This window comes from Trypanosoma theileri (genome assembly GCF_002087225.1).
Source record: "Trypanosoma theileri isolate Edinburgh chromosome Unknown TM35_Tth_4_V1, whole genome shotgun sequence".
NCBI lineage: Eukaryota > Euglenozoa > Kinetoplastea > Trypanosomatida > Trypanosomatidae > Trypanosoma > Trypanosoma theileri.
In genome coordinates, this window is record NW_021639846.1 from 606,279 (window position 1) to 625,651 (window position 19,373).

Genomic DNA, 19,373 nt, shown 5'->3' on the forward strand with positions numbered 1-19,373 from the left:
TTTTTTTTTTTTTTTTTTTTTTTTTTTTTTTTCTTCTTCCCCAGAGTTCACATCGTAGGAGAAGTGATGGGAATTATTCGAGGATGATTTTATGTTTTTTTTTTGTTTTTTCTTTCTTTTTTAACTGTTTTAATATTTTAGGAAAGAGTACAAGAGAAAATAGTTTATTTATTAAGGAAAGAAATAGAATAAGAGAAAGAAAAAGGGGTGTTGTATAAGTGGTATTTACCATTTACTGCAAATCTATTCTTTTTATTATTATTATTTTCATTTGAAATGATTAAAGGGTATACAAGTATTCGTTTTCTCCGTGTTTTTTTAGTGCTGTGGATTACCTATGCCACGTACACAATGGGCCGTCGACCCTTTAGTGTGGCTCGAGCCGATATTCAGCGTGATACCGGACTCACTGCGGCTCAAACTTCTATTGTAGACACAGTCTTTATGCTTACATACACAGTTGGACAATTAGGGTATGGATACATCAAAAAATATTTGGGAAATAAAGAAATACTTTTGTATGGTATTCTTTTTTCTTCTGTGTCTTCATTATTATTGGCTTTTTCCTCATCATTACTTTTTTTTTCTCTCGCATGGGCATTAAATGGGTTCGCACAAGCAGCTGGATGGGCTACTTGTTTATCAATTTTAAATTATTGGATTTTTCCACAGGAACGTGGAAGAGTAATGGGTTGGTGGTCAACAAACATGGCAGTAGGTGGTGTAGTTGGAAATGTTTTACCAGCATTTCTTATCGGAAAAGGATTTTCATGGCGTTTAGCTGTTAGTATTGAGGCAATAGTATTGATGGGAGTGGCTGTTTTAATATTTTTTTCTCTTATTCAACACCCTAATATGGTTAGATTACCTTCTGTACAGCAAGTTGAAGAAAACAATATAACAGCTGGATATTTACAGGAAATTGGATCCCTTCGTCTAAATAAGGATGGTGAAATATGTTCTCCCATGTGTTCATCTGCTTTAACAGACTCAGAACCTATACAACGTATGTATAATGATAGCCCCTCAAGTAAAGGGATTTCTACTAGTATCAATGATTATGATTCATCTCTTACTTTTTGGCAAATTGTTTTTATTCCTGGGGTTAAGGGTATTTGTATGTCTTATTTCCTACATAAACTTGTACGATATGGCTTTATGTTTTGGCTTCCATATTTTGCAGTAGAAGAGCTAAAATATACTACAGAGTCTGCTGGATATGTGTCATCTTTTTTTGATATTGGTGGAGTTATTGGTACTATAGCGTCTGGATTTTGTTCGGATTGGTTATTTCATGGGAAAGGTCGAACACGAGTTATTTTACTTTTTACTTTGGGTATGATTATTGGTACTTGGTGTTTTGGTGCATTTTCTCATATATTTGTAGAAAGTGTAGCATTATGTGCTGTGGCTGTCTCAGTTGTTGGATTCTTTTCCTTTGCGATTGATGCACTAATGTCAGGTTCCTTCCTCCTTGATTTCCTTGAGCATGCCAAATTAACAGGACAATCAGGAGCTATATCTGGCGTTGTGGGTGGTATGGGATCAGCTGGATCAATCTTTCAAGGTATTTTTACAGTTGTATTAAGCTCAAGCTCTTGGTCTACGTTGTTTTATAGTTTTAGTTTGGCTAGTGCTGTGGCAAGTATTTGTTTGATCCAACCTCTTCGGTATGAAATGCGAGGGCGTCATGGAACCTTTTCAATTGTGTGATAGTTGTAACAGTTTTCCTGTAAAAAAAAAAAAAATAAATAAATAAGTTTCGGGTATTATTAGGAATAATATCAAAATGAAGAATCCCTAAGAAAGAATTGGGGTAGTGGGGGAACAGAAGGGACGTTTTTTTTTTTTCTTGGCATTTGTTTGTTTTATGAAGGATAACCTTTAATTGCTCATTTATTTTTTTTTTTTTTTTTTATTTGCTTGCTCTCTAATTCTCTCGTATATATATGTATATGTTTCCATTATAGTTATTTAGCATCCGTTAGAATAAGGGAAGAGAGACTCTTTTTTTTTTTATATGAGTTTGTCTCAAACAGGAAAGAACGGCACCACCAGTGACAGTCCGGCTCGTGAATTCAACAACGATGAACACGGCGAAGCGCTGAACTGTGGTGGGGGCGCGTGGAGGGGCGGCCGCCGACGGGGTGGACGGGGCCGCAGCCACTACGAGCGGGACGGCGACTGGCGCCGCGACCCCGGCGAGGAGGTGAGCGGCGGGGGGGCTCCGCGGGGCCGCGGCGGGTATCGCCCAGGCGGTCAAGGGCCCAGGCACTACGATAATAACAACAACAACCGCGACAGGCAGTGGTCGAACTGGCGCCGTGGTGGAAATGATGAGGAGGGCGGTTACAGCGGCGGAGGCGGGGGCTCGCGAGGCCGCGGTGGATATGGACCCAGACACTACGATAATAACAATAATAATAATAATAACCGGGACAGGGAGTGGTCCAACTGGCGCCGTGGAGGAGAAGGAGAAGAGGGTGGTGAAGGATACCCCAGGCGTGGACGTGGTGGTCGTGGACGCTTCTATGATGGTGACCGTGAATCCGAAGGAAGGAATCAACAACAACAAGAACATACGGATAATACGGAATCCCAAGCCGCTCAACCTTACTCAGAAGAACAAAAGCCAACACAGCGTGGACGTTTTGACGTGGATTCCTATGACAGACCACGAGGAAGGGGACGTGATCGCCAACCACGTGGTAGGGGAGGTTATACCAGGGAAAGTGATGATATGAGACAAAACGAGCAGCATCAACTACAGCAGCAACAACAAGAACAAGAGCAACAACAACAACAGCAACAGCAACAACAACAACCAGAAGAAGAACAAGAAGAGGCACCAGTGAAGGAAGATCATATTTCTACTAACCCTAATCGCACACAACGTGCACCTCATTTGCGCAAGAACTGTCATGATGAAAAAGAAATTGAACAACTTTTTGAACATCATCATCAGCAGAAGGGTGTTTCCTTGGATAATTATGCGAATATTCCTGTTGATATTGTTCCACGTGATGTAGAACCTGTGGAGAGTTTTGAAGATCTTTACGTTGAACCTGCTTTGGCCTTAAATATTGCAAAATGTGGGTATAAAAAGCCTACCCCAGTGCAACGATATGGCATCCCAGTCTGTCTCAATGGTGATGATCTAATGGCATGTGCTCAGACAGGTTCTGGAAAGACAGCCGCATTCCTCGTCCCTGTTGTTCATTATATCCTTAAACACGGTGTGTCACCCGCGCGTAACCGCGTTAGTTACCCTATTGCTGTTATTATGGCTCCCACACGTGAATTGGCGTTACAAATTTATGATGAAGTTCGTAAGCTAACATACCGTACAGATATCTTCTATGATGTGGTGTATGGTGGAACACCATATCCAACACGATTTGAGAATGACATTCTTGTCGCATGCCCTGGTCGTCTAAAGGATATTTTTGATCGCAGTATTGTTTCCTTCAGTCGTGTAAAATTCCTTGTATTGGATGAGGCCGATCGTATGCTGGAAATGGGTTTTGAAGAGCAAATTGAATACCTTGTTGCATCAAGGTATACAGATATGCCACAAACCAATTCTCGACAAACACTGATGTTCAGCGCTACCTTTCCTCAACGTATTTTGAACCTCGCCAAGCGTTACCTCCGACAGCAATACTATCTTCTTACAGTTGGTCGTGTTGGGTCAACAACGAAGAATATTACTCAAAGGATTGAACGTGTTCAAGAAACAGAAAAGACAGATAAGTTGTTTGAAATCATTTACCAACAAAAACAAACAGATCTTGTCCTTATTTTTGTTGAGACAAAACGTGCTGCTGAAGATTTACATTACGCATTAAAAAGTGAAGGTATTCCAAGTGCTACTATTCATGGTGACCGTAAACAGTTTGACCGTGAACGTGCACTACGTGATTTTAAAGAAGGAATTACACCTATTCTGGTAGCCACAGATGTCGCTTCACGTGGTCTTGATATCCCTAATGTTGCGCATGTTATTCAGTATGATTTACCTAAAGAGATGGATGATTACACCCACCGTATTGGTCGTACTGGTCGTGCAGGTAACAAGGGTGTGGCTACCTCCTTTTACAACAAGAATAACCGCAACCTTGCTCTTGAACTTTTTAACTATTTGAAGGAGCACGAACAGGATATTCCTGTCTGGCTTGAGGAGGAACGAGAAATCGTTGAGGGTGACCGCTTCCTAGGCATGAACCGTACACGCGGCGGCAGGAGAGGAGGTGGTGGTTTTGGAGAAAGCAGCAGCAACACCCGTGCGGCTCCAATTCTGCAGAACTCCACTTGGGGCGAGTCGGTGCCTTCACGTGGCCGTGCACGTGGAACTGGGCGCCAACAGGGATACAGCGGTGTGGATGATGGAGGCTTTTAATGGAATTCATGTGCTCGGTACAGCCATGGAAAGGCAGGGGCTCTGCTGTGCATACTCGATAATTACAGGGGCTAGACGAGATGAGGCTACGTCGCGTGCACAGAACCAGTGTGTATAGAAGATTGTTGGACTGTTTACTAGTTAAAACAAAAGAGTATGTCTTTGCTTTTGGATTTTTTTTTTCTCTTTTTTTTTGTCCTTTACTTCTCTTTTTTTTTTATTTTTGCTTTTTTCAAACAAACAAAAAATAAATAAATAGAAAAAAAAAGGAAACTAAACTGAAAGAATAAGAAGAAAAAAAAAGGCGAAAACAGAGAGGAAGAGGCACAGAATAGACAAGTGAAGTAAAAAAAAAAAAGAAAATGCGGCACGATAAGAAGAAGAAAGAAAAGAAGAGAAAGATGGATTTTTTATTATTATTCTCGTATGTTATGTCATATGTGCTAAATATCTGGTGAAGAGAGACAGAAATGCGAAGAAAAAAGTTACAAAAAGAAACCTTGATGGTTTTTTTTTTTTTTTTCTTTCTTTCTTTTCTTTTGTTCTGGTGTTGTAGTGGGGACGGGAGAGGGGGGGCGATGGGCTCTCATTCCCTTCTTATTTTGGTTATGATTTTCATATATTTCCTAGTAACATTATACGTTGTAATTCTCTTTACAAGTGTACGGATATGGATGGGGGGGGGTATATGTATGAATTCTTGTAACCAGAGTGTGTGTGCTGAAAAAAAAAAAAAAAAACGTGAAGATGAAAAGGTGATAGTAATAATAATAATGATAATAATAATAGTAATAGTACAGGGAATATGACTTAGTGAGTATATATTAGTGGTGTAACGAGAGTATTTTTTATTTTGGTGGGGGAATACAGATGCCTACTCACGTGCACATTCACATACACCATCGTCATAGTCTCTTTTTAACATTTTTTTTATTTTTCTGTTTCTATCTTTTCTTTACAGTGGTAATTTGTCTTGGTATTGTTGTTGTTCTTTTCTTTTCTTTCTTTTTGTTGTTCTTTCTTTCGTTTACAGAATTTCCCTCTTCTTACTGGTTATGATGGAATAAAAGAAAGAAACAAAGAAAGTGAGAGAGAGAGAGAGAGAGAGAGAGTGATTGTTGGCTGTTTCTCCACCCCCCACATTGCCATCAATACCACTACCACCGCCACTATTATTACTATCACCACCACCACTATCACTACCTTCCTTTTCGTTGTCTTGGTGTTTATTATTATTACTATTATTATTATTATTATTATTATTATTATTATTATTATTATTGTTATTATTATTATTATTATTTACTCCATCTTCTTACATTACTGTCGCTGTCACTGTGGCCGAACTCGTTAAAGAAGTCAAAGAAAAAGAACCAAGTAATGAAGAGTAAAATAAGAAACAAACAAACAAAAAAAAGAAAAAGTGATGAAAAAAAAAAAGAAGAAAGAAATTAAACAAAAAAAAAGGGCAAGTTTGTGTGTCCTGTTTTTCTCATTTGGCGTCGATGGGTGCACTCACGTGCCTGAATGTGGGCTCCAGTTGTCACCAGGATCTGTTTTCTTTTTTTTTTTTGATATACAACTTCCAAGAGATTGATTCTTTGATTCTCTGTTAAATGAAATCAAGGGGGAGAACCAATAAAGAGAAAAAAAAAGATAACAAGAGTAAAGGAGGGAGCGAAAAAAAAAAAGAAAGAAAGTGAGGCGGAAAGGATGCAGCCGAAGCGATGGAAATGATGAAATGCAATAGAAAAAAAAAAAGAAAAGAAAAAAAAAAAAGATCGACGAAAACTAAACTCATAATGAAAACAAAAAAAAAAATGAGTGAGAGCCCTCACAAGTGTAATGCTCTTATCAGTTCCGCTGCAGCACTGGGGGGCAAAGGAAAAAAAAAAAGAAATACCATTTGATAAGAGTTTTTTTTTATTATTTGTTTTGTTTTTAGTATATTCTTGCCTCCTTTTGATTCTTACCTCTGTGTTTAGTTTTTTTCCCCCTTTTTTGTTTGCTTTGCTCTTTCTTTTTTGATACAGCACTACAAGGAAGAAAGGAAAGGAAAGGAGTTAAGGTATTACAAGAATAAAGTCTTGGTACGTATCTCTCTTCCTTAATAGTGGGTGGCTAGGTGTTATATATATATATTTCTTTTTCCTTTGGTTTTTTGCTGTTTGTTATCGTATACTCTGCTGTTATTCTTTTCCCCACTCTCGGCATCGAATCAGCAGAAGTATAGTCTCTCTCTCTTTCTTTCTTTCTTTCTACATTTCTGTAATCATACGAAATGTTCTACCGTCGTATTACCATTCTACGCGTTATGGCGTCCTCCTCTTCGTCTTTTTCGTCTTCCTCCTCTTCATCGTCCTCTTCTTCATCTTCATCTTCATCGTCTGCCTACACCAAACAAACTCATATACATCCTGCTTCACCCTATGATGTGTTGGGGGTGACGCCGAATACACCATTCAAAGAAGTGAAGGCGCGATTTCATGAACTTACTCGTCATTATCACCCAGACATGCCGCAAGGGGATCCAGGGAAGTTTAGAGAAATAAATGCCGCCTACCGACAAATCCGCGCCGCACAACGTGAGCGGAAGTCGGAGAGTTTTAATACAGAGAATTTTAACAGCAGTGAAAATAATAATTTTTGGTCAAATCGTAACTACAAAAACGTGAATGATCGGGAGTATGATTACACCTATGCACGTGAACGGGAGCGTAGAGATCGATATACCAATCCAAAACGATATCAGAATGCATATATACGTGATATTATGTGGTTTTATGAAGGATATGAAATGGCTTTTATACTTGGTGCTGCTGTGGCAGTTCTTATCATTGCAGTGGATCGATATTTATTGGTCCAACGCATGTCTCGTGAAAAGCGGGCGCGACTACGAGCCATGGATGAGGGTTTACCTCCCACTATGCCAATGGTTGTCGATGATGAGATGCTTCAAAAATACAGTGAACGTGTCCCAAAGGAGGCTATTGATATAGATAACGCTATGGTGAAGGAAGATGCATACTACAGACGAGCCACTCAACGACGTTTTGAAGATTTTCGAGAATTTCTTTTCATTTATGATCCTGATGGTGTAGCATCACGTAAGGTTACAACCTCACGTTTCAGTATTCAGTATATGGATGAAAACCTTATCCCAAAACGTTGTACTCATGTCCGTGAGTTTAACTCTGAAGAAAAGAATAAACAATATGTGGATATTGCTAAAGATGTATCTGAGACACTCAGTACAACCCCATGGGTTACCCCAGACGCACAGTTCATCTCACCACTTATTGCTAAAGGACTTGCAACGATTCCAATGAATTCTCCAGACACTGCCAAGTGGACCTTTATTGAGTATAAAGACAACGACACTGGAGCTGACCCTGTGTGTTTAATGGCACTGAAGAACAATCGTTTTGCCAATCTTGGAATGTGCCAGCGAGTGACGGTGACGGGTAGTAGTAAACTAAGTCCACGACTTGTGGAGAGACGGGAAGCAGATCTGCAGGCGGGTACACTAACGAAAAGAAAACTTCAGCAGGGAGGAAAGTTACCCGTAAAGGATCTCTCTGTTCCTCTTGAAAAGATGAAGCTCTAGAAGTTATTTTACAGAAATATGGAGGAAAGAAAGAAAGAAACAGACAGAAAGCTGCAGAGCATTGTTATCTTATCCATTTATTTTTCCAATTCTCACACATTGTGACGAGTAATAGTACTGTTACTGTTACAGAGTGTTATATTTCTATTTATATTGCTATCAGTGTTCCTTCTCACCAATTTACTTTTTTGTTCCTTTTGGAAATCATAGCGTAAAAGAGATAAGTAGCACTTATATGAACTGTTTTTTGACGGGCTAATAACGAGAGCAAAAAAAGAAAAAAGGAGAACTACCCTCTTATTTTTTATTCGTTACACGTGTATTCCAGCAGGATTTGTCTTCTTTTTTTTCTACGATATCCTTGTGTTGTACTATGAAAATTCAGAGAATAAAAAGAGTGATTAACTGGAGCATATCCTTTGCTTAGTATAACTATTATGTGAGTAAATGAGAAAGTGTTTTCTTTTTCTGGGATTAGCAGTTTTATTTTTGTTTTTATTTTTCTTCCGCGTTAAACTCTCTCTTCGTCAGTACATCAGGTAGGAAACATCTCAGAGAGAAAGACTCACAAATTGCTCCAATATCATTCTCAGGCACCATATAGTTTATTATCGGATTAAAAAAAGAAGAAGAAAGGAAAAAAATTGAAAGCAAAAAATGAATCTCAACAATATACATAAAATACACATATGATGACACTGACCCTGCTCCGCTACTGACAAGATAATAGTGATACGATACTCTTCAGGGCTTCTGACGTGACACCATGCACGTTGTAAACTGTGCGTTTTGTATATGTTTAATACGTACTAAGCATTATTCGCTTCCTGCTATGGCGTTTTTTTGTCGCGTTGCAGGTTAGTATAATAATGCGAGATTTGGTTTTTTTTTTTTTGACTTAATTTTATTTTGTGTTTTTTTTTTCTATTCTCTGATTTCAATGTTTATTTGTGTTTTTTTGGGGGGGGTTGTGGAGTTTCTTTTTTTTTTTTTCTTTTTTTTTTGTGTCAATAGGGATTGCTTTGTTGCCATAATGAAGTACATTGGTGCACTTGATCAAGGTACAACAAGTACTCGTTTTATTATATTTGATGAGAGACAACGTCTTGTTGCACGTTATCAAGTGCCTATTACGCAGTATACACCTCAACCTGGATGGTTAGAACATGATCCTATGGAGATTTTTAAGGTTAGTTGTAAATGTATTGTTGCTGCTGTGGCTGAGTTACGGTCTAAAGATCCAAGTTTTGATAAACTGGAGGCTATTGGTATTGCAAATCAACGTGAAACAACTGTGGCGTGGGATCGAGAAACAAAGAAACCGCTTTATAATGCTATTGTCTGGAATGATTTGCGTACTTATGGTGTTACTAAAGAGATTGCAGAAAAACTTGGCGGTGGTGATATTCGTTTTGCCATTCAAAAGAATGGACTTTTGGCAAGTACTTATTTCTCTGCATTTAAAATGCGTTGGATGTTGGATAATGTTCCAGATGTAGCAGAAGCAAACAAACGTGGGAGTTTATGTTTTGGTACTGTTGATTCCTGGTTAATGTGGATGTTGAGTGGTGGTAGTTGTTTTCTCACGGATGTTACGAATGCGTCACGAACCTTTTTGATGGATATCCGTACAAGAAGTTGGTCTTCTGAACTGTGTGAGAAACTTGGAATACCGATGAAATCTCTTCCAGAGATTCGAAGTAATAGTGAGTTTTTTACGCATATTCTTTCTGATGAGGCTGGACTTGCCTCGGCACTACGACACAAAACACCTATTATGGGATGTATTGGAGATCAGCAAGGGGCGTTGTTTGGTAATATGTGTTTTAATCAAGGAGAGGCGAAAAACACTTATGGTACTGGATGTTTTCTTTTAATGGTTGTTGGGGAAGAGGTACGTTTCTCACAACATGGTCTTCTTTCTACAGTTGCTTTTCAACTCGGTAAGGAGGGATCGTGTACGTATGCACTTGAGGGTTCTATTGCGGGTGCAGGTGCTGCTATTGAATGGATGAAAGATAATTTGAAGTTATTTAAAAATATTACAGATTGTGAGAAAATAGCCCGAAGTATTCCTGATACACAAGGGGTTGTATTTGTACCGGCCTTTTCTGGTTTACTCGCTCCTTATTGGGATCCCACCGCACGTGGAACGATTCTTGGAATGACACTAAAAACGACAAACGCCCATATTGTTCGCGCAGCTCTGAAAGCTATCGCCTTACAAGTTGTGGATGTTGTAGAGGCAATGAAACAGGATGCCGAGTTAAATGTGGAGATGCTGCGCGTGGATGGAGGACTTTCGGGTAATCGTTTGTTAATGGAAATGCAGGCGGGTTTGTTGGGAGTGGATTTACGTCTTCCTGCGATGGCAGAGACGACAGCACTTGGCGCAGCGTTGTGTGCTGGACTTGCCGCTGGTGTGTGGAAATCACTGGATGAGGTTAAAGCCGTGGCGGCGGAGGAACATAAATGGGAAGTCATCAAACCGAAAGTTTCCTCTGAGTTTCGTCGAGAAATTAAGGAACAATGGAAACGAGCATTACAGAAAGCGAAATGGGCCAAACTTTAGGTGGGGGATGTGTTTTTTTTTTTTTTTTTTGCTTTTCTTTCATTCTTGTTATTAATTTATTTGACTTGGTTTTTTTTTTTTTTTGTTGTTGTTGTTGGAGCTTTTCTCCTTCTAGATTCCACTGTGTGTATGTGTTGTATGTTTGACCTTGAAAACGATTGGTTTTTTTTTTTTTTTTTTTTTATTATTGGGTAGACTATATTTAAATGGAGCAAAATTTGTTGAGTTTATTTTCGAAATTCTATTTATATTTATATTTGTCGATAAATATATTTTTGTTTTGTTATTTCTGGCCTCTTTCAGGAGAGGGGAAAAAAAAAAACGACTATATGTGATTTTTTTTTTTTTGATTTATATTTTCACCCTTCACTTCTTATATATGATCAAAATATTGTATAAATATATACATATATAAATGTATATGTATATATATTTATATTATCGATGAGAGAGAAAGTACTGAGTAATACATGTGAAATTATTCATGTTCTTTTTTATCTTTACTACATTAATTTGTAGGAACTCATTCTATGTAGTTCATTTTCTCTCTTCGTATGTTAATGGTATCTTAAATGATACCCAAATCATGCATTCATTGTTTCTCGTCCTTAATGTTATCTCTAATGTGATGTATGATAAACTTCTCTTTCTTTGTTGTTGTTTTGTTCGTTTTGGTTACTGTTGAGTGGAAAAGATGATGAATCTCGTGCTCTCCCTTTTTCTTTATTTTATTATTATTATTCTCACTCTCTTATTTATTTCATTTCTTTTTCTTTTGAAGAAAGTATTAAACAGAAGAAAAAAAAGTAACAAAAAAAAAAGAAAATAATAAAACCAAATCAATATGTCTGATGAGCCAGTTGCAAAGAAAACAAAATCAGAGCATGAAGAAGGAGAGACCGCACCTCTTCGTGAGCGGATGCGATCCTCATGGCCAAAAGATCCACTCTCTAATGATATCGATATGGGTGAAAGTCCCTTTGGACTCTGTGTGGAACACGATGCCCCGCATGAGAACTGTGCGTTGGAGTGGTGGCGGGTTCACGGCAGAGTTGGCGAAGAAGATCGCTTTGGTGTTTGCGTGACGTTTCTTCGCTTTGCCGTCACTGAAGGCGATGAGTTGCCGCCGGTGTGTGAGAAGGTGAAATACGCCGTGGCCGTCGCCTGGGTGATTATTGATCATAAGAAGAAAAAATATTATCGGTTTGTGGAATCCGATCGGAATGCCCCACTTATCGCTACATTTCTTGCGGCGAATATGAGTTCGACTGGGAATGGTCACTTTCTTCAGGCATTGGCAGAACAATTTAAACAAGATCGACTGCCATTGCCAGAGAGAGTAATGACAGAACCAGCATCTGTTCATTTGGGGAAACTGAACTTGAGTTATGATGTTAATCAAATATCAGTTCTTCTTTCTCAAATAAGAGGAGGCGGTAGATCATCTCATCCCAGTTATAAACTTTCTTTTTCAGGGATTACCTTTGAAAGTGGAGATGCACGAATGCGGGAAGAAGTAAAGGCAACGGTAGAACTTACATTTCAACCCACTCAACGTCCAGTTTTACATGGAAACGCTGGTGTAGTAGAACTTGGAGAAGATTGGAGACATGATGTATTTCAATACTTTCTCCCTCATTGTAAAGTGGTGGAAGGTGTTATTCATCTCACACGTGCCTCTGATGATTTGGAAATTGCGAGAAGTTCTGATTTGGAAGATGGAAGACTTTGGATGGAGCATGGCTTTGGTTGTGCGATACCTCAAATAGTAGAAGAGTCTATTTTCTTGGAAAAGAAATTACCCAAACAACAACAACAACAAAAACAAAATAATAGTGAAGCCTTATTATGTAAGTGGAATCGTTGTTCCATACAATTAAATAATGAGACAAGGGATATTGTAAGTCTTATCTACGCTGCAAATCCTATGGATTGGAAATTATTAAAGGCTTATGCAGTCTATCAGTGCGGTAAAACTGGAAAAAGTGAAGCATATCATAAAGGTATTGAAGTAACTATAGATAGTGCTTCCCAATACCGTAGTGATATGACTGGTGTGCTCTTTCCCACACGATGGACAATTCATACACCTTTTCCTGAAGATTCCAAATTAGAAGTAACAGTAGAGGCAACATTTCCAGATCAAGAATTTATTACACTTACAGCTCAACCAAGTATTTGGTTAGGAACCGTACAAGTAAAAGGAAAAATTATCGCTTCAGATGGAACTATAAAGGATATTACTGGTGATGGTTTTATGGAAAGTCGTGGAAAAGGGAATTTACATGATATTCCACGATTGTTTGAACTCTTACGTGAAGTCACCACTACTTTAATGGAGAAACCAGAAGTAAAATCTTTAGCATCTTTAGAAGAAATTGTAAGTGGACCAGTAGCATCTGCTATGGGAACTGTAAAGACATTAATGAGTATTCATAATCAAACTTTTTCAGATGCTCATTGGGTTGTGTTTACATCTTTTCTTGCTTCATATGGATATATATTTCACCATGGAAAAGAAAAAGAAAAAGTTTTAAATGCTCTTCAATGGATTCATGGTAAATGGTTAAGTTATTTTGGAAGTACATCCATTGATATTAAAACGTTGACATTACGAGCTTTTATGTTTTGTGAACTTACTCGTGTACTTGAGAGACGATGTTCATCATGGATTCCACCTTATGTACAACCTGTAGATCTTGTGATGTCCCCACCTAGTAGTATGGAAGCTCTAATGACTGCATATAAACTTGAAATCTCTTTCACTACGCCACCTCATATGGATTTTAAAAGTGAAGTGAGTAGATTAGATATTTCAAAATTGAAAGCTATATCAGATGGTACTTGGATATTAGATGAATCCAGAGGAACAGGAAATACAGCTGATTTTCTAGCCGCACAAGGTGTAAATGTGATGTGGCGTACTTTTATTGGGAATGTCATGTCTACACTTGTAATGAATGTAGATGAAGAGAAACGAACATGTTGTATTTTTTTGGAAACACCTGTTTATAATAAGAAATATTTAATACGACTGGATGGTGTACTTTGGGAATGGCGAAGTATTGGTCCTGGTAAAGTATATTCTAGGGCATCTGTTTTACCAAGTGGTACAGGTATTTATATGGAAACCACACTTCCAAATAAAATGATGGAATGTAAATGGTTTACATATGAAGATGGTGGAAGAACTATGGTGGAAAGTATGAAATTGTATAAGAATCATGTTCTTGAAAGGCATGGTGTGTCTGTAGAGCCTATATCTGTCTGTGTTAAGTACTTTACTTTACGTATGAATGATAATGTGAATTGAATATGTCTCATTTTCAGAAGTGGTTGACTGTATTATTGTTATTATTATAAGGAGTTTGTGAAAAGAATATGCATCAGTAAATGGATCTGGTGTAATTAAGGTTGTGGAGGATTTTTTTTTTTTTTTAGTTTTTAATACTTTCCTTTATTTTTTTAGTGCGTTGTTAATTTTTGGGGAATATATATATATATATATAATGTATGAACAAATTAGAAAGTATGTAAGATTTTTTTTTTTTTTCTTTTGTTCTTCTTTACACTCTTATTTACTACGTGGTGGAAGGGGAGTTGAAAAGAAGGGACCTTTAGAATCTGCCACGTTTTAACTTCTTACCGGGTGATCTATTCGGTAAAAAGAGAAAGAAAGAGAGTTTTATGGTTTATTTTATTTTTCTTGTTTATTTTCATTCTATTTCATTGTGATAGGGATTAAACGAATATAGGAAGTATATTCAGGGGGTTTATGAGAGCGGGGGTGTGGGNGGGGGGGGGAAGAGGGGTTTTGGTTTGTATTCTCTTTCTCTCTGTGTATCTTACTAGTAAGAGGAAAAAAAAAAAGAAAGGAAAAATCACCTCTTCTTAATGGTTATTATTGGTTTTTTTTTTCTCGTAAAATGTATTTTTTTTTTTTTTTTCCTTTTTGTATATATGTGTAGAAATACCACTATACTCATTCCTCAACGCTCCCTTATGAGGTATGAGGTTATGTTAAAAGATATATCCATCATTACCTCTTCTTTCTCAGTGATTGGGGGGTGTTGGTTTGATTTAAAATGCCATGTTTATATGTATCTATGTCTGTATGTGTACTGGGGAGCTATCAAAGAAAGGAGAAGACAGTTGAAGCAAAAAGAAAAAGTGTTTTACTACACTTCTCTCATCTTTTTTTTTTGTGTGTGTGCGTATTTTATGAAGGGAAAGTATAGCATAAACTACTTTCATGCAATTGGAGATGATGATGATGATGATGTGTGTTACCTGTCGTTCCTCTATATCTTTAGTAATATATTTATTTATTTATTTTTATTATTAATATTATTATTATTATTATTATTATTCTTTGTTTTCCCCTTCCTTTTTTTTGCCGATCTACGTATACATACATATATCAATATATATATATATATATATATATATATATACATCATTATTTATATATATATTTGTTTTTCTTTTTTTTTTTAATGCGCCCCATCTATTGATCACAGATTTCACATGCGAAAACATACTCGGGATTCCCATTCTAATTGTTCTGCGCTTTGTTCACATAATAACAACACTAGTAATAGTAATCATAAGTTTTACAGATCAGAATCTGCCTCACATCATCCGCCAACCACTGTTGAAGGAACACAAAGTGAAAAGAGAGCTGACGATATGTCTACCACTGTTAAAAAGCCTGGCTCTCCAGATGCCGCTATTGACTCTAAATTCCTCGATAAACAGAGTCGCACAATTGGGACATATGGTCTAGAGACGATGACAAAACTCATCTCCTTTAAGGTACTCATTGTTGGCTGCAGTGGTGTGGGAATTGAGGCCGCAAAGAATCTCTCTATGGCGGGTGTTCACTCCATTGTTCTCTGCGATCCAAAACGGGTGGAGCCAAAAGATATGGGTGTTAACTTCGCCATCACAGAGGCAGCCATAAAGGCATCCCTCACACGTGCAGAGGCTTCACAGCGTTTGGTGGCGGAATTAAATCCAAACGTTCGGGTTCGTGTGGTGGAGACTCTCACGGAGGAAATTGTGTCGAATATGAATGCGGTGGTCTACACATCTGCTGCCCCTGATTGCAGTATGAAAACCCTCACACGATGGAATGACTTTTGTCGTTCCCGTAAACCGGCCATTTCTTTTATTTTTGCCTTCCAGGGCGGTGTGCTTGGCTCTGTTTTTGTGGATCATGGGAATCACTTCACCGTGAAGGACCCGGATGGTCGTCCAATGATCCAGAAATCTATTTTGGAAGTTGTGAATAAGAAAGATAAGACTGGGGCCTCCTACACACGTATTCGATTTGAAACGCCAGAGGGACAAACACCTGGTGCCCTTAGAGACTATACAAAAATAAGGTTTTCAGAAGTCAAAGGATTGTGTAAAAAGAATGGTGAAAGTGTGAATGGACATGTATTTGATGGAGTGGTGTGTACAGGTGATCCTCGTGATACTGTACGTATTTATCCTTCTTTTGAAAGTCAAGGATATTCCGCATATGAAACGGCTGGTTTTCTTCATGAATTGAAAGAAGTCACTGAATTACAATTTCGTCCACTAAAGGAAGCACTGACATTACCAGGAAGTTTTGTTCCTGTCAGTCCCATGATGGATGGATCAGAGGAATCACAATCGCATCTTTGCTTAATGGCATTACTGCATTTTGTGGAAAAACATAAACGTTTACCCCTATTACATAATGAGAAGGAGGCAAGTGAAGTACTTTCCATTGCAAAGACACTTAACGCTGAAAATGCAAAAGAAAAAATGAAATATAATGAAGAAGATTTTAACGTACTTTTGCCACCAGAAAAGGAAGAATTTCCACATCGTCTTGCACCTCCACCAAAACCTTTTCATTTTACAGTGGATTCAATAGATGAAACTTTTATTCATACGCAATCACTTATTTCTCAAGCAGAATTACAACCTCTTTCTGCTGTATTCGGTGCTGTTGTGGCTCAAGAAATTGTAAAAATAACAGGTAGATATACACCTATATATCAATGGTTTCATTTCAATTGTGCGACTATGCTTCCAAACAGTACAAACTATGGTAATTCTAACGATTATACTCCCAAAAATTCTCGTTATGATCATCTTATTGCCATGCTTGGGAAAAAATTTCAGGAAAAATTAGGTAATCTTCATATTTTTATGGTGGGATGTGGTGCATTGGGATGTGAAAATATTAAAAACTTTGCTCTTTGTGGTTTGGCATGTGGAGAGAAAGGTTCTCTTGTAGTTACCGATAATGATCGTATTGAAGTTTCAAACCTCAGTCGACAGTTTCTTTTTCGTGAAGAAAATGTTGGACAATCAAAATCTGTTGCTGCAGCCGGTCGTATGCGTATGATGAATAAAGATGCTAAAATTGATCCTCGTCAAGATTATGTAGGTCCTTCTATGGAACATATCTATCATGATAAGTTTTGGAATAGTTTGGATGTGGTGGTAAATGCTCTTGATAATATGGAAACCCGTCTCTATGTGGATGATCAATGTGTAAAGTTTAAAAAGATTCTAGTGGAAGCTGGAACTATGGGAACAGGAGGAAATGTAGATATCATTGTTCCTGGAAAAACAACATCTTACTCAGATGGTGGAGCGGCAGATGCCTCTGGTGGTATTCCTATGTGTACATTACGGAATTTTCCTTATATATTTGATCATTGTATTGAATGGGCTCGTGCACAATTTGATGATTTCTTTGTTTCTCCTATGCAAACAGTGGAACAATTACTGGAAGACCCTAATGCTTTCACAGAACGTATTAAAAAAGAAATTTCTGCAGCACAAAGTGCAGGTGAAAGAAGAAGTTTGGTAGAAAAGAATCTTGGATCTTTACATACCATACAAAAAGTTCTTTCTGTTCTTTCTGGAGGTGTAGATATGAATAAATGTGTTCAATGTGCTTGGGAAATGATGTTTCTTCTCTTCCGTGATCGTATTAAAGATCTTCAACGATCATTTCCAAAGAATGCAAAGAAAAAGAATGGAGAAGATTTTTGGTCTGGTCATCGTAAATACCCAACAGCATTGGAAATAGATCCCAAAAAAGTTACATCTGATCCAGATATTGCGGAATTCCTTATTGCTACTTCTAATCTTTTCGCCAGTATGTATGGTTTACACCCTATCAAACATGAACCTCGATTTAATGATCCAAATAATCGTTGGATGAAACAATACCGATCATTAGATTGGTTAAACAGTGTAATCAGCAAATGTACAGTACCTGTTTATCATCCCGGAACTGTGGAAAACCTTGATGATGATCTTCTAGATACTGTTGAGAAAACTAAAGCGGGTCAAACAGAGGAATCTAAAGAGGAACAATTATTAAATATACTTACCAGTGTAACCAAAACAGCTGAAAAGTGTCGAGATAGAAAAATGATGGCATTGGATTTTGAAAAGGATGATGATGATAACTTTCATATTGATTTTGTAACTGCCGCCAGTAATCTTCGGGCAAAGAATTATGATATTCCTACACAAGATCGAATGAAAGTAAAACTCGTTGCTGGAAAGATTATCCCAGCTATTTCCACTACCACATCTGCTGTTACTGGTCTTGCCCTTATTGAATACTTTAAAACACTTCAAGAAAAAGATATTTCATGTCTTCGTAATGGAATGATTGATGTGGGAACTAATAATTATGTTCTCTTTGAACGTGATGCCCCTATTAAAAATCGAACCAAGATTGCAATCAGTTATCTTCCTGAACAGGATTACACCTATAAGAAAAAGATTATACGTGTGCCGGATGGATTTACAAAGTATGATGCTATTGAAATTCCCATCAATAAAAAAACTACTGTGTTAGAATTCGCCACAAGTTTGGAAAAGAAACTCAACACCCTTTTACCTCCGAACTCTTCATCATGTGAAGTGATTAGTATAGGTGTGGGTAAAGGAATGTTGTGGAATGGATCGCGTAAACACGCCAACACCAATCGTTCATTAATGGAAGTTATTGAGCAACAAAAGACGGCAGAAGCGGGTGGAAAACTTCCGTGTCCATTTTGGCAGAATCGTGTGCAGTTCTGTGATCTTTCCGTTACCGTCTCGCTGGATGAAGAGAACATGGAAGTTGATGAGATTGATGTGGAGACGGCTATGATACGATTGCGTATCACACAATGATGATGATAATGATAATAATAACGTGGAAAGGGGGAAAAGACAAAAAGAAGAGAAGAAAAGAAAAGAAAAAGAGAAAAGAAAAGGAAGGAAAGAAAGAAAGTGTTAAGAAAAACAGAAGAGAAGAAGAAAAAAACAAATATTGGGAAGGGGTGTGAGAATAGTTGGGAGTGGTAGTGATGGGGAACACCTGTGAGAGAAAAGAGAAAAGAAAAGAGAAGAAAAAGAAGGGGAAAATATATATATATATATATATATATATATATTTATTTATTTATTTATTTACAAGCTTCACAATGTAAACAGCAACAATGAAGAGAAAAGAAAAGAAAAACAAAGAACGAAACTATGAACTACTAGTAATTGGGTAGACAAATTGCTATGTCGGATGCAGTTTGAGTTTTTTTTTTTTTTTCGTCTTTTTCTTTTTTCTTTTCTTTTTTATTTTTTCTTTAACCACTCCGAAATTTTTAGTAATTATTATTATTATTTTTATTATTGTTATTATTATTTTGATCATTATGATCATTACGTTTTTCAAAGACTTTTCTTTTTTTCTTTCTTTTACTTCTTATAATCTAATTTCTTTTGGACCTATAATTCTTTTTCTTCTTTTA

The 19,373-nt window shown here is 37.4% G+C and overlaps 6 protein-coding genes across 6 annotated transcripts; all 6 read left to right on the forward strand.

Annotated features, from left to right (window-relative positions):
• Nucleotides 1–276: 276 nt before the first annotated feature.
• TM35_000043670 (uncharacterized protein) lies at nt 277–1,713 on the forward strand (the record flags this gene model as incomplete). Its single annotated transcript, XM_029022561.1, has 1 exon — nt 277–1,713. One exon carries the CDS (start codon nt 277–279, stop codon nt 1,711–1,713), a length of 1,437 nt encoding a protein of 478 aa, XP_028886219.1.
• Nucleotides 1,714–2,020: 307 nt separating this feature from the next.
• Nucleotides 2,021–4,399, forward strand: TM35_000043680 (ATP-dependent RNA helicase; the record flags this gene model as incomplete). The annotated part of the gene is made up of 1 exon (XM_029022562.1): nt 2,021–4,399. One exon carries the CDS (start codon nt 2,021–2,023, stop codon nt 4,397–4,399), a length of 2,379 nt encoding a protein of 792 aa, XP_028886220.1.
• A 2,281-nt stretch (nt 4,400–6,680) lies between these two features.
• Nucleotides 6,681–8,006, forward strand: TM35_000043690 (uncharacterized protein; the record flags this gene model as incomplete). The annotated part of the gene is made up of 1 exon (XM_029022563.1): nt 6,681–8,006. The coding sequence occupies one exon, from the start codon at nt 6,681–6,683 to the stop codon at nt 8,004–8,006; it is 1,326 nt and encodes a 441-aa protein (XP_028886221.1).
• Nucleotides 8,007–9,039: 1,033 nt separating this feature from the next.
• Nucleotides 9,040–10,578, forward strand: TM35_000043700 (glycerol kinase; the record flags this gene model as incomplete). Its single annotated transcript, XM_029022564.1, has 1 exon — nt 9,040–10,578. The coding sequence occupies one exon, from the start codon at nt 9,040–9,042 to the stop codon at nt 10,576–10,578; it is 1,539 nt and encodes a 512-aa protein (XP_028886222.1).
• An 844-nt stretch (nt 10,579–11,422) lies between these two features.
• On the forward strand, nt 11,423–13,891 carry TM35_000043710 (uncharacterized protein; the record flags this gene model as incomplete). Its single annotated transcript, XM_029022565.1, has 1 exon — nt 11,423–13,891. One exon carries the CDS (start codon nt 11,423–11,425, stop codon nt 13,889–13,891), a length of 2,469 nt encoding a protein of 822 aa, XP_028886223.1.
• Nucleotides 13,892–15,105: 1,214 nt separating this feature from the next.
• On the forward strand, nt 15,106–18,759 carry TM35_000043720 (putative ubiquitin-activating enzyme e1; the record flags this gene model as incomplete). The annotated part of the gene is made up of 1 exon (XM_029022566.1): nt 15,106–18,759. The coding sequence occupies one exon, from the start codon at nt 15,106–15,108 to the stop codon at nt 18,757–18,759; it is 3,654 nt and encodes a 1,217-aa protein (XP_028886224.1).
• Nucleotides 18,760–19,373: the final 614 nt, after the last annotated feature.